At 49.9% G+C, this 15,450-nt stretch overlaps 1 protein-coding gene across 14 annotated transcripts in view; it reads left to right on the forward strand.

The window, feature by feature from the left end:
* LOC116951079 (ankyrin repeat domain-containing protein 17-like) overlaps positions 1-15,450 on the forward strand; it is a 112,092-nt gene that overhangs the window by 53,789 nt on the left and 42,853 nt on the right. For 12 of the 14 annotated variants that reach the window (XM_076073227.1, XM_076073234.1, XM_076073225.1 and 9 more), the window contains exons 2-4: positions 4,599-4,740; positions 11,715-11,871; positions 13,513-13,660. In XM_076073227.1, coding sequence (XP_075929342.1) covers positions 4,599-4,740; positions 11,715-11,871; positions 13,513-13,660 — 447 coding nt within the window. The remainder of the gene's footprint in view (positions 1-4,598; positions 4,741-11,714; positions 11,872-13,512; positions 13,661-15,450) is intronic. The other 2 variants (XM_076073230.1, XM_076073232.1) reach the window with 1 other exon arrangement.

Genomic DNA, 15,450 nt, shown 5'->3' on the forward strand with positions numbered 1-15,450 from the left:
AAAACCCCAATGATCAGCACGGGGGAGGCCTCAATCCAGCGGTGGATTGACAATAGGGACGTGCGTGCATATTCCAGCACAAATATTGGTTGTTTCCATTTTTTTCGTTTGTTTCTTCATGCTAGTTGCCCATCCACAGGGGGATGTCATGAGTTGTCCTGTACGTGGACTCACTTCCGTCATAGGAATGTGGATTTTCCACCAGCGGCCCGAGCTGGAAGCAAGGAGATGAGCGCCGTCCCGCGTGCGTTTGGGCAGGACACCGCTCCGGCTGTGTCTGCACCGGCTGCCCGTGCAGTGGCTGGAGTGCTCAGAGCTGGGTTGGTCCCCGAGGGGCGAGCGACTCACGTTGGCCCGCTAAGCCCTAAGACTCGGTGTATTCTCGGTGTTGAGCCAGCTGCTTAAAGCCGGTTAAAATAACCAGGGGGATTGTGCGTGCCGGGATTTTAAATACGTTGGCAGATCAATGTGCCATTTTTAAGGTGCCCGATACAGTTTTGTTGACGACTTAAAAAATGCGGCCCAGCGATTGGAATGTCTGGAAAAGCCTGGCATTTTCTGTCTGCCGAAAATTTATGTTCCCAGCGTACATTATTTAGCACATTACGTCAGCTTTACATAACCATTGCAATTCCATTTTAAACCCAATGTTGTCACCGGGACCGCACTGTAAACCAGATGTTGCCTTTCAGCGGCTCTTCCTGTACGAATGTTTTATTAAAATAAGCAAAATGGCACGCGGCTCAAGGGTATACAATTGCAGATCATCCGTCCATTTTGCCTCGGGTTTCTTTGCGTTTTCTTGCTCGTGGGCCTAAAGGCTGCATAATTTGCTGCGCTACTCCTGCGTACAACTTGTGAATGAGTTGTGTACAAAAAGTCTCGCAATCTGGTACTGCTCGCGCAGAAGTTGTCGGTGAGCTCCACAACTCAGACTTTTGGAACGTAGCTCATACTACAAGAAGGATACGTGCACATGTGCTGTTCAGCCCAGAGGTCACTGTGCTGTGAGCGGATTCACAAAGTCGCTCTGGAAACTGCCCATTGCGCAAACCGTACATCACGGCGCTTGCCATTCTGGCTGCCCTGAGCCAAGGAGGGTTTGGCCGCTGGTTCTCCAGGTGGCAGTAAACTTCATGAACACCCTCGTGACTCCTCAAGATAAGCGACAGCTCCGAGTCATCTCTTGACTGATCCCCTTGGGATATTTCCACGGCAGTGAGTGTCGTTATCGCTAGGTCCACCACACCGCAGCGTCGCGTGCCTCGCAGCCACTGCTTGTCTTGCTAAATTTGTAACCTGCGCAGTTCGTTTGCTATTGGTGAGAGGGAGAAATTCAGAAGCGCAGGACTCCACAGACAAGCGGGTAGGGAGCCAGAGCCTGCACCAACATTGCCCAAGCTCTGTGGTCCTATATTTGGATTTTCGGCCGAATTCATTCAAGAGTGTTTATACGTGTGAGAGGAAAGCGGAGTACCCAAAGAAAACCCCCCGCTTACAAGGGGGTTAACGCTCAATCCTCGTACGTCATGGAATACAGTTGGATATTAACCCACTTGCTGTGCTGCCACCACACTCTGGCAAGCCAGGAGGTGGCAACCTCGATGGCCGCAGGCAGGGAGTGACTTTTACGAATTTGTGAGGTTCGTCAACCCTCGTGTCCACACTGCGGCGTTGCACGGCAAGTGAAAATTAAGCACCGGTGCCCAGCTGAGTGTAGGACCCACAATTGACATCTGGCAGTTCGCCAGCATTGGTTCAAGAAAGTCTCGACTGCTTATAAAGACATTGAATGTGGAAACCAGTCCAGAGCCTTGCTTGTATTATTAAATCAATGCTGCTGAAAACATGCGCTCCCAGGATTCTGTGCGGCTGATGGAATGTGTAAAAATGTATATCTTTTAATGGCGATAACGAGAGACAGATATGGGAAGGAGACACATTTTCAATGTATTTATGTTGAATGGCTACAGTCACGTGGTGCTCATCATTTGCGATTGTGTCAGGAAAACTCGTGAAATGAGCTGTGTGTATAAAAGCCATTTCTGTTTGTACATTCCCCTCTGTAGAACAAAGGCTGCTCAGTGAAGGTAAATTGCGATTTAAATAAAACTCACCTTTAGCAAGTTTACTGTGGACGTCTCGACCCATTCCTACCTTTGTACATTTCATTAGTAGGAGGTGGACATTAATGAGGAATTGTGGCTACAAGCTTTGATTACTCATGATTGTTGGCTCATAATTGGTAATTACTCGCATTAATTGATGGCTTTTAATTTGTAATTATGGGTATAGGAGTAGCCAATGGGGGTAGCACCTCTGCCTTGGATTACTCTCTCTTAAGAGACAATGTCAAACAAGGGTGAGCATCGGTGTTTGTCTCCGTATTTATCATTCACTTAATTTAGGATAATTAGGCATTGTGTTTTGTCAGCGTCTTAAGTCCCAAAGCCACCAACAACAGTGGGATTGTCATTAATTGGCCGTCCTTTATTTTCATCCAGCCCAGTTGAGTCTCAGCGGCAGAGCGAGCGGCTCGCAATCGGAATGTTGCGTGTTGGGTTGACTTGGCCCGTCATCCCTTTCTGTCTCCAGGGTCGATTAAAATGAGCACCACTTTTTGAGAAAGTCCAGCGGTGGTTGTCTCGTGGCTAGACTCCGCCCCCACCATAGTAATGTGGAATTTCGATTGGTTGGCTCTGCTGGCCCGTAAATGGTAGGCGAGCACCACCTCGACGCTTAATTGAGCAGAAAATTGCTCGGCAAAACACGCAAATAATCACGGCCTTGCCATTAACAATAAGTAATAAATAATCGCGACCTTGCCATTCACAATAAATAATTGCGGTTTTGCCATGAATTGACACTCTGGCGTGTCGTGAGCACCATGCCACTCTCAGGCTCCCACAAGGGCCCACGGCTCAAACGGCGAAGTTGGGCCCAATTTAAACAGCGCCGAGTATTGGCCGCGCTGCCCCACGCAGAGACTTGCAACGATAAGCGTGCCACCGCTGGGCGTGTGCGGTCGAAGTATTGCCGTGCCGTCTGCCGCAGAATTGGCCCCCAGTAGCACGAGCCCTACTGCGGAACATTTTTTGACGGTGCAGTCAACGACGAATAAAAACCACCTTGTTCCCCGATGAACGACGCTGTCTTTTTGTTGGGGGGCGGCGGGGGGGGGGGTCACGCGGGCGTTCATTGTGGAGACGCTATTTTTGAGAGCAGGTGCGATGATCCCTCGATGGTCCCTCGCAACCGCTTAGCCGTTTTTTTTTTTCTGGGCCTTTGTTTAAGTTTATTTTTTGCTCGACCCATTGCTTGGCATGCGCCTGGAGCAAGGGAGTCTTTGAGCGGCACAGAGTTGCCTTTGTCGCCCCGTGTGCAGACGGCTGCGGCGCGGTCCCTGCCGTGTTTGAACACGCGCTCGCTGCCGCCAGCGTGCCGCCGTGCGCGTACTTACGGCAAAGTCTGGGACGCCCGACCGTGTCGCCGCCCAACGCGCCATTCCTGGCCGCTGAACATGGCGGGCCACTCTTGCATTCTTCTTGCGGCAGCGTTCAGGTGTTGCGTTTGTACGGTGGGTGACGGGGTTGGGAAGGGGTCGGTTGGATTCAGAGGGGTGCGTTCTACACAGCTGCCAGGTAAATGTGAACTTGCCCAAGTATGTATGTATGTATGTTGAACGTCTTTCACACCGTACTTAGCCAACCGTGCTTATCGGAGGTGCGGCGGGCGGGGGGGACAACAAACTAAACACTAAGGCAGTTCTAAATAAATGAGTTTTCGGTGTGGATTTAAGTGTCTCGTTTGGGCAGTTTTTGCGGCCGCTTTCTGTTTCTGGGGGGGCCCCGCACGTTTATTTATTTATTTAAGCGCTGCACGTTCTTGTCATGTTGCTGTCATGCTTCGGAGGCAAGAAGAAGAAATAATGATTCTGGAGAAAAAGACTCAACATTGTATTTGATGGCCCTCTGCGAGCCGTTTCCTTTGTGCTGGGCCACTGCGTCTCCATGCTGTAGTGTTGCTGTGCTGTGCACGAGCAACAGGCTGAGCGTGCGCGTTATTGCGCAATGCGTACAGCGGGGAGCGGTCGCGTCGTGGTTGTCGCGCGCTGTGCTGCAAGCCCGGCCACACGAGTCCCGATTCCCGCTTGCGATCGAGATCGGTGACGAATGTCTGAACTGGTCCTGGCCCCCTCCCCTAGGTCGACCCAGCCTTAAAACGAGCGCCCGGTCCGGTGCATAAACGATCACCGCTGGGGAGACAAAGGCGGCCGGGGGCGAGGCTATCCACACCACTCTCTCGTATGCCGTTTTGGCCTTCATAGGCATACAGGGGCAGTCTTTGTCTGTGCATTGTACGCTGTTGAAATGGCCAGTATTCCGTGCAGTGTGTGAGCTGTAAAATATACATGCGTTTCATCTTTCCTCGCCTACAGAGCGCGCGCAGTGGGCCTTGACAGATGAGCCAGAAGGCAAAACCGTGCGAGGCGACGCGTTTCTCATGGCTCGTTCCTGTGCACCCCCCACCTCCATCCCCTCCTGTCTCCACCTCCCGCCGCCTTGCCCGTGCACCGTTGTGGTGGTCGCTCCGAGCAGGTGGAGTCCTTCATCCTGGAGCAGGAGGACCTGGAGAGCACTGCCTCCAAGCTGCTGCTGTCCAGCGTGGCCGACGGGACGGACCTGCGCAGTGTCGACCCCGAGACACAGGCCCGGCTCGAGGCCCTGCTGGAGGCCGCCGGTGAGAACGCACGCAAGGACGCGTGGACACGCACGCGTGGACACGCACGCGTGGACGCGCACGCGTGGACATGGCAGAGACGTGTGCACGTGTGCACAAAGACAAGATCCTCCCCCCCCCCCCCCCACCTGCTCCCTCTGCCGGAGCACGCATGCACACCCGTGTACAGCGCATATGCACGTGCAGAACGTCCATACACACGAAGGCGGCGTGTTTTGCCTTGTAAATCGTTGGTCAAGCGCTTGTCACCGAGCAACTCCAACACCGGCGCACGGCTCGTAGAGATACCACTCGTGGACGATTACGTGCACGGCCTGAATTGCACCCAGGCTGCCGAGATTAACGCGGCGCGTGAACCGCTGCGACATCAATCCCCCCCCCTTCCCACCCCCCCCCCCCCACACAACAAAGACGGAAGATCCTGCGTATAACCTTAACAGGCTGCTGGCATGTGATATGAGCGGGCATCTGTAAAGGCCAACACGGCACACGAGGGGATGGCGAGCCATAAGCGCGCCTGCCACCTTTTTCTCTCCAGTCGTGATGTTTATACACCACACCAGGTGCTAACTTAAGGCCGAGTCGACCTAGGCGCGGGGCCCAACATCGGTCAAGATATATGCTTCGCCGATGTTGTCGGTTCATCGTGAGGTGTTTGCCACTGCCCCAAAACAAAGACAAAGGCACACCGTGCACAGGGTATCCACCCAAAGGCGGATCTCGTTTGCGAGTGCCGGTCAGGTGGTGGGATCACAAGGGGATCCTTGCTTTGCGGTGCGAGCACAGAAAACACACGCAGCACTGCGCTCGTACGGAGCCTGCTGCGCAAGAGGCTTTCGCACATCTGGTGTGCGCGGGTGCTGTCAATGGCGTGTTTGTGAGAACAGCACGGCCGTGCAATTACACATGACCAAGGTTGTCCGTGCACGGGGATTCATTTTATTATTCATCCAAAGAAATGCACCACAGGAATATATATATATTTTTTATGGGTAACGTTTAATTATTAAGATGAATGATTTCTACAGAGTACTTGTCGCTATTTTTCCAAGATTATTAGATTTTTGCTCTGGTGTGCAACCTTCAACTTTTCGACGAGCTGAAACAATATTAATTGGCGCGTTGTTAAACGCTTGTGCACCGCGTGAAAATTACATTTGTTTGGCTGCATCGGGTGGTGGTGGGTCATAAAACATACATTTGGCCAGATCGTCACGTGCCCTAACCCAGTGTACAATTAATCACGGTCCTGGCTGTGAAAACCTACGTGTTCAATAAAACATTTTTGGCCGGGCCTTCTGAATCTTAATTTAAAATTAAGTTTAACAAAAATCTCGTTGAACACGCACATCCTAATGGTGCATGTAGTGGCGACCCATACTGTGGAGAAACCAGAGGGAAGGGGGGGGGGGCGTTTTGTAAATATATCAACAGAGTCAAGACCGGTTTACTTTGCAAGTTGTGACATCGCTCCTCATTTAGGAGGAGTGACATCATTGGTACCAGTCCACGTGGTGGAGCCTTATCTGCCCGTGCCACGCTAGTTCACAATTGCAGGAAGACACAAACCACGAAAGGAAATGACTATCCTATCTTGTAGTTCTCCACCTACCCTGGGCGCCGCCACCGCGTGTCCCTGGGCGGTCGCGGGAGTTTGAAGCTTCGCTTAACGATAAAAAAAAGACTCATGGCCGAGCGCACCGCTATCGCATGCTCGGGTGACGTCACCGCATTCTATTGAGAATGTAGAGTAGGGCTGTCCCATTAATTATACACACTCGATGATTCCTCAACCAATCGGATGGTACGAAACATAGTTGTGGAGGGGAAGGGAAAAAATAGTCTCGCTTCTGTTCCCACATGTGCCACTGTACCGGGGGGGCGATGGGCGGGCCCTTGGTGACCTCATTGGAGACCTCACTGGCACCGTCGCTGCATCCCACTGGGCGGGCCTTCAGGAGGCGGGCCGCCATGTTTGAAGGGGCTGCGTTGTCGACCAAACAAAATAACAACGCAAGCATGCGCGTGCTTTGTTGTTTGTGCTCACGCACCACTCCTAATGCGGTGCCACCAAATTGTTTTAAGTTTGATATCAATACAGTAGCACATTGCCAGTTTTAGTCCATTCAATTGCCATTATTGGCGAAGTATCCCAGCTCTCATTGTAATGTGTTTATAGTGACAGAATGAGATTCTCTTCATGACTTCGTTATCAAACCTTTCAAGGTTTTTTGTTTGCTCAAATTATCAAAGCTTGAAGTTTAATCGCACAAACCGGGTAAACACGCGCCCTCTGCGCCTGTCTGTAACATAGGGCGTCTTTTGATTTAAAGTTTTCGTGACTGCAGGGATTCATATTCTTGGTTCTTTCGGTAAAGTCATGTAGAAGGGAAACAATAAAATAATAAAAATATAAAACAATCAAATTCTCACGACGTTCCGACTGCAACACAAGCAATCATCGTCAGGTGTGAAACCCACAGCAAGAAAATTTGAAAAAAGTGGCGTTTTTTTTAACGTTAGCACCACAGAGGACGATTTGGCAGTTATTCAGATGGACGAGTCCATCTATGTTGTGAAAAGAGGAGGGGGGAGACGAAAAATTAATGTATGCTGTCTGAAAGCCACCGTAAGCGTGAACAATCAATTAAGACCTGAAATGTTTTATCAAATCTTTCCAATGATTGCTAAGCCAGAATCCATCTTCTCGGTTGAAATTGTCTCTGTGCTTGTATATGTGGATAGCCTCATGAACGAATCTCTCATGGTAGCCAGATGGCTTGCTGTGGTTTTCACACCTGATGATGATTGCTTGTGTTGCAGTCGAAACGTCGTGAGAATTTTATTGTTTTATATTTTTATTATTTTATTGTTTCCCTTCTACGTGACTTTACCGAAAGAACCAAGAATATATAGGGCGTCTTGTTTGATTTTCACTCTTTAAGGAGAACGGCAATTGTCAGTTCTCCTGTCCACGTGCATTGTCAATGGAATACTTGTCTTGCCATATGGGGACACATTGTTGCGCGTACCTGTGTGCACGTACATTCCTAACGCTCATTACCCATTTGCCGAGAAAACATGACTTAAGCTTTAGAGTCCTGGGTGAACCGAACTTCAAACGAGGGGTGAATCGTCATCTGTTGATTAACGGTGCATTAATGAATGGAGGGCACGGGTTCGTGCAAGCGTGTTCGGTAGTAACGGCCGTGCTCGGGAAGAGCCATTCTTTAGCTGCAGAAAAACATGAATTTTGCCCACAAGGCCTTTCCAGCTACAGCTGCCACCACTGCCGCTTTGCAGTGCTGCAAATCTAGCTGTAGAATAATAATGGCAACACGAAAAGCATGCCCCGATTTCAGAACTACGAATGCCAAAGGTGTTCCGCAGGATTGGTCCGAATGCATGAATGTTGCCGTGAAATTGTTTTGGCGTTTTTAAATGGTAGGGGAAAAGAAAAATCCTACCTCTTTCACTCTTGTCTTCTTATGGGTGGTACTGTTATAATGAGGCAACTCGCATGCCTGTATTTACCCACATGCAACATTCAAACGCTGAATTGTGTAATGTTAAATGCGCTGTTGCATTATTTTGTTAGTGAATATAAACATCTTGATTTTAAATGTTTCCCTCCCTTTTTGGTAATTGCAGCTGTTAGAATAATCGCATTTTAGTGTTTCTAAATGATAATAGCACAAAAATATGCCGTTAGAATAAATACAAATTATTGCCTATATCTTAAAACCTTCAAACAGAATAATGTTTAGCTTCTCTCTTACGATGGCAATGTAATGCCGCTGCATGCACTTAACAATTCTTGTGCACCTCGCTACCATTTCACATGGAATGCTTTGCAGAATTTTTCCACGTTCTGCAAATCTCTGCAGGTTACGCAATGATAAAACAGCGTGCAGGCGATTTCTAGGGGGGTGTGTCTGTGCTCATGCTAATTTGGCCCCGAGTTTAAACCTCGTATCATTCTCTCCTCTCTCTTAAGACTGCGAGTGGGCCGACATCTCCGGTATGTAGCCCCAGCAGTCACGGGGGTTTGGTTACGGGGATGGATGCACGGCCGACGTTGTGCCCGCTCACGTGGGTTGTGCCCGCTCACGTGGGTTGTGCGCGCCGTCTGCTGCCGGCTTGCGGGTGTCGGGTTGCTCCACGCTCGCTGCATGCGCTGGGCGGCTAATCCTCCGGGTGCCTTGTCTCAAGCGCGTCTTCTCTCCCAATCAGCATCCATCGGTCTTGCAAGGCAGCGCTGGCCGTTAGCAAACCTATCTCCCCCCCCCCCCCCCACTTTAATTGAACTATTGATTAATTTGCATCGTGCCGCTTGGTTCAGTTGGCGCCGTTAACCGAACCCCCCCGGCCCCTGTGGGGTTTTCCCACCGCCCCCAAGCCACCGCCACCCCCCCAACCACCATCGCTACATCTCACCGGTAGTGACAGCGATTGCCCTCCTCTCCTGTCTCCGGCAGTCCCCCACCCCTCCCCCCCACCGGTGGAATGATGTCACCCTGCGGCAGTGGTGTCTTTTGCGTGACAATTGCTGCTCACCGTCCTCTCCGCGTGATAACGTTACGGAAGCAAAACACGAGACGCCGATGTTTGCAGTCGCTTTGCTCTGCGCGCCGGCGTCCAGGACGAGGCAATTATGTCGTGCGAAGGAAGCCCCTTGTGTGTGTGTGTGTCCACGCTAACTGGTGGACGTACAGTGCACCGTCTCGCTTGCGTATGCTCGTCTTCATAATTTGAGTGGCATTGATTGAGGGCTTTAACAGTGTTTCTAATTGGTATGGGCGTAACGAATCGCTAACCCCTCCCCATCACCCCTCAATCTCACCGACAAGAAATGCCATGAATTGTCATGATCCAGGGCCAAGATTTGAATCGTTTATCAGAATGTGATTCTTACGCAAGCGATTCGACGCCTAAATCTTGAGATCTTGATTCTTAAGCATCAGTATTAATTGATGCACTGTTCCAATGCTGCTGATATTCTGCATTCCCAGAAGACCTTGTGGTTAATGTGCAAAAATATTTTTCCTTTAATGTTTGATGTGGAAAGAAAGCTCGGGAAAGGAGGCGGCATTTTTTGCTCATATTGTTCCTTATATTCTCCACAACAATATCTCGTGGTTATTTTGTGTTATTGACCCCTTTCGGTAAAGGTTATCGTCGCTTGAGCTGTGACTATGCATCAATTTGTCAATTAATATAAATCCAGAAGCTTGCAATGCGTGGGTAGAATTGTGTCGTGCGCGATGCGCTCACATCGCTCGTCCTGCTACCAGAGGCGCTGTCCGGCAGTGCAGCGTCCACCAGACTCGATCTCGCCGTGCCAAATCCTCTCATCCAAAGCACTGTGGCTCAGTTTCGTCGTGAACATTCCATAAGGAAGACTGTGTTTTTGTTGTTGTTGAGAATAATGGAGCATTGTTAAAGCCCCTATGTCGGTCGAAAATGAAATGTCGTGCAAAATGATTCGGTTGCATAATGTTTGTTGCACACAGTACAAAATGCATACGTGATGTGATATTGCTATTAACGATGGGCGTGATGGGTATTGCGGTGCCTACCTCTGCGTGGTGGTGGTGGTGGTGGGAACATCTGGCAAGGGTAGCAATCGCCAGGCTGTGTTGTCATTTCTCAATTGGCTATCCTCGTCGTGCCACAAAGGACATTACACTGTCTTCTTTGGTTCTTTCGGTAAAGTCACGTAGAATGAGAATAAAATAATAAATTGATAAAATAAAATAACACAATAATATTCTCACGACGTTTCGGCCACAACACAAGCGGCCTTCATCAGGTGAAGGGACGAGACTGTCTGGTAGGACAGCGCTGGAGTGAAAAAGCCACGCTTGGCTTTTCACTGGCTTTTTCACTCCAGTGCTGTCCTACCAGACAGTCTCGTCCCTTCACCTGATGAAGGCCGCTTGTGTTGTGGCCGAAACGTCGTGAGAATATTATTGTTATTTTATTTTATCAATTTATTATTTTATTCTCATTCTACGTGACTTTACCGAAAGAACCAAAGAAGATGAATCCTTGCAGTCACGAAAGCTTTAAATCGAGACATTACATTGACTAACTGCTGCGGCAGCGTTGACCACCCCCCCCCCCCCCCCTTATTGTTTTTAAACAAATACGTTTGGTGAGACCATTGCTAAACGATCACAAGAACACAACGCATGTTTGTGTCTTATTCTTAGTTCTTTCGGTAAAGTCACGTTGAAGGGAAACAACAAAATAATAAACAAAAATATAAAACAATAAAAATTCTCACGACGTTTCGACCATAACACAAACGGTCGTCTTCAGGTGTGTTGACGACCGTGACGACCGTTTGTGTTATGGTCGAAACGTGATAATTTTTTTGTTTTATATATATTTTATTATTTTGTTGTTTCCCTTCAACGTGACTTTACCGAAAGAACTAAGAATATGAATTACTGCAGTCACGATAGCTTTAAATCAAAATGTTTGTGTCTCTTTGCGGATATTAGTCAAAACCGTTTCGTTTGAACACATTGAGTTGTGTGCCGCTGGCTCTCATTTTCTCATTCCTTAACGGTAAATTGCACTTGTCACGTGAACCTATTAACTTTTTACACCGTATTATGTGAATTTGAGTGTGTACGGGGCGTGCGGTCATCGGTTTTGCGGTTCTTGAAACTGGTCATGGACTTGTTGTTACCGCAGCTTGGGTTGGATGCTAACCGCTGACACGTTTTCATGTTTGTCTTCTTGTGTGTGTCGTGCGTATGCCTGCCTGCCTGCCTGCCCGCCCTACTAACGCCTGCCGCCCTGACCGCTGTGTGGCGAACAAACAAAACCGTGAACATCGCGTGGGAATTACTCGGGGGGGGGCCTTTGTGGGATGGATGGGGTTGGGTTTATTTATTTTTTCGGGTGGGCATGAACACGGCACATGAATGACTGCTGCTGCTGCTGGGCTTGGCTAACAAAAGGAATTGGCAAACTGTCCACGGCCGATGGCAAAGCCTTCACAGATCCAGAGGTGCTGCGCCGCCTGACGTCGTCCGTGAGCTGTGCGCTGGACGAGGCGGCCGCCGCGCTCACCCGCATGCGTGCCGAGACCGCCGCCGCCACGGGCCAGCCGGACAAGTGAGTGTCACTCCCGCCCCCTCCCGTTCCTGCCGCCCCTACCGCCGCCCCTACCGCCAACTACCAGCGCCGACACCGCCTCCTCCCGCTGCTATCACCACCACTACTGCCACCACTGACACTGCCATCGCGACCACCATAACCAACACCGCTACCGTCACAGCTACCACCGTCACGTCACTGGCGCCACCACGATCTCAATCACTGCCGCCGCCACCACCATCAACATCGCTACCACCCCAGTCGCCACCGTGCTTAGAGCTACGCCATGCAATTATGTTAAGTGATCGTTACGATTATTTTATTTAATATCTCGACTAATCGAATAACTCGAACATTGTTGGAAAATAGTCTCACCTCTGTTCTTATGTACCCGCTGGATGGGAGGTAAAGGGCAGGGGCTCGGTGATGCCATCGGCATCATCAGCCGCGTCACGCTGGACGTGGCTCGTAGGGGGTTTCCTGCCTTCGGGGGAGCTGCCAGGGTGTGACGACTGTCGCCGCTTTTAAGCGGCCGGAGCAATCGGTCACTCGAAGTAGTTGGTCGAAATTTTGTGTTGCTTAAATCAACGGCGCGAACAACTAATCGTCCCAGCTCTTAAGTGTGACTTTTTTTGGCTCTAGAGAAGTTGACGTTTATTTTGTTTAACCGGGGTGATAACTCGAGAGACAAGATGGAAGTCGTAGGGCAGCAGGGTGGTGCAGTGGTGACGCTTGTGCCGCACAGCAAAGCAAATCCTGGTTTTGGTTCCCGACTCGGGCACCGCTCTGTGGAGTTGGTTACCTCCGGGTTTTCCCGGTTTCCTTTCAAAGCCCCCAAAAATAATAAATTAAATGTGACTGCCATACCTGTCAACCCATACAGTTTACCCGTATTCTTGTACAGGGAAATTGAGCTTTCAGATCCATATCATGTACAGCCGTTTCAATACGGGCAAAAAAATGGTCTTTGTTTGTGTTTCTCCCTTGTGATGGGACTTGATAGGATGAACGTTGAGATTTATAAGGGCACGGGGTGACCAGTAAGCTCTGAATTGGTCTCTAATAAGGTAGGCACTGATAAGGGGTTGACAGGTATGCACTGCTATTGGTCAAACATCTCAATGCATTAACATTACCTTAAAATTACCCTATTTGGATTACACACAGCGGCAGCATTTCCCCTGATTACGAAAACTAGTCAGGACCCTACTGATCGTCTTGAGATTCGATGAGGCTTCTTGGGTTAACAAGCGGAATCGTATTAATAATGAAGAAGCCTCATTTGCAAGAGTGACCTGGGAAGACTGATTTGAGGTGCGCGGAGGGTTGCGCGGTGCTTACTAACAGCGTGTCTGCGTGCGTGCGTCTGTCTTGTGTGTGCGTCATGTGTGTGTGTCTGCCGATCTGCATGCCTGCGTGTCTGGGTCTGGGTATTTCAATCTGCGTGTCTGTCTTGCGTGTGTGCGTGCCTGCGCGCGTGCGTCTTGGTGCTTCCGTGCATGCGTTTGCGTGATTCCGCGTGCGTTTGCGTGATTCCGCGTGCGTTTGCGTGATTCCGCGTGTGTTTGCGTGATTCCGTGCGTGCGTTTGCGTGATTCCGCGTGCGTTTGCGTGTTCCCCGCGTGCTTGCGTCTGCGTTGCGACTCGTGGCGCGAGCAGCCGGAGCCTGGCGGAGGCGTGCTCGGACGGCGATGTGAACGCGGTGCGTAAGCTGCTGGGGGAGGGCCGTAGCGTGCACGAGACCACGGAGGAAGGCGAGAGCCTGCTGTGCCTCGCCTGCTCTGCCGGCTACTATGAGCTCGCTCAGGTTCGTAGCCACCATCGGTGCTGCTCAACTCGCACGTCTTACCCATACGGATTGATGTTCTAACTATCGTGATTTGTTTTTGATAGAGAGCGCCCTGTTTACACCTCGTCCTTGCTTCTCTCATATCTTACTGCTCTGTCCCATCCCGTCCTCTTACCTCCCAATCTCGACCGTCCCTCTCTGTGCCTCCTTCGCCCTGTGCCCGGTTTTGCTCTCATTCCTTTTCCCTTCTTGCTCGCCTCCACAGGAACCCACTCTCACTGCAGCACACAGAGCAATCGTCTTCACTGACCTGCTCCTGTTCCTCCCTTCAAACACCCCCCATCTCTTCTCCCTTGCCCATCTTACTGCAACTTCCAGCTACTATCAGGCCTACCCCAACCCCTATCACTACCCCAGCCCCTCCTTAACCACTCCCACCAGCCCTCCTAACTGTCACAATAACTACCCCACCACTTTTAATAACCTCACTCTTTAATCACAAACATCTTGTGTACAATTGTATCATCGTAAAGTGCCTTGAACTTAAGGCGATATATATAAATCCAGATAAGATAAAAGCATATTGCATGCGATGAGCGACTTGGATCTCGTCTCTAATATTTGAAAGGGCACCCCCAGTGGCAGCTGTCCCATGTGTGGTAAATTCTCAGGCAGTCTGGAGAATATTTTCTAGTCGTACACTTCGTGTGCGCTTGGTTCATGCAGACCTCGATGCCACTGTCGAACTTGCACGCACCGCAACGGCAAGACCAATAAGCGATATTGAACGGAGTCGTAGTACCGATTAGCGAAAATGCATTGAATTGTGAAGGAATCATCAGAAGGCAACTTTCAATAACGATGCTGTCTGAGCAAGCCTGTTGATGCAACACCGAATGTTGAAACCAGTCCAGGGTTTGCTTGTGTCGAACCACTGCTGCTGAAATTATGCATTCCCAGAAAGCTGTGTATTTTCTTACATACAGGGACCGACATATACTCTCCACAATGTTACTCGTGATTAATTAACATGTACATTTTCGTAGTCAATGTTATGATTCCAAATAGATTTTTTGGCTTACGGGCCTGTAATGACCTAAGCATATCTCTGTCATTGGGAACCCTCTACGAACCCAACACAGGTGCATAACGTAATTGTCGCGTGTACAATTGTCACACTTACCAGTTGTTACCGTTTCAGCTCACCCGGGTGAGTTGTGGGAACAGTTCTCACAACCACATTTCTGCCATGTCTGGTTTTGGTTTAGCCGTGAAATTTAAGTGTTGTGGTTCACGCTGAGCCCTTGTACAAAGGTGGCATGTGCCCTACGCTTGAATAAGCGGTGCTTTTGGGCGAGCTCTGTATAAACTCGGCCAGGTTAAATTGGGCCCTAGTCCACACTGTTCCAGTCGCTGTTGTGACTGTGGTCCATTGATCCAAGCGACGGGCGAGTTTGTGTGTCCCCCGCGTACCCCTTTTGTGACGCCCATGCTTCCGCACACAACGTCGTTGCCGTCTTCAAACACGAACATTCACGCCCTGTCTGGGGATGTGAGCGCAGGTTTAAATCACGTTCGCATATCTGTTATTTGCTATTCTCGCCCTATAAATCAAACGGCGGCTCCCCGTGTTGCTGCCGGATGTGCGTGTGCATGTAAATAGAATGTTAATGTAAATGTGCGCGCATTTATATGCATCATTGGAAATGACCCCTGTACTCCCATGGACTGAAATGGCATTACGAGACGCGTGCAAGGGTCTCTGTGTGTGAGGCTCACTCTGGGCAGACTTAAATGTTGATTACGTT

This window comes from Petromyzon marinus, chromosome 41 (assembly GCF_048934315.1).
Source record: "Petromyzon marinus isolate PM22_M1 ecotype Great Lakes invasive population chromosome 41, UKy_Petmar_22M1.pri1.0, whole genome shotgun sequence".
Lineage (NCBI taxonomy): Eukaryota > Metazoa > Chordata > Hyperoartia > Petromyzontiformes > Petromyzontidae > Petromyzon > Petromyzon marinus.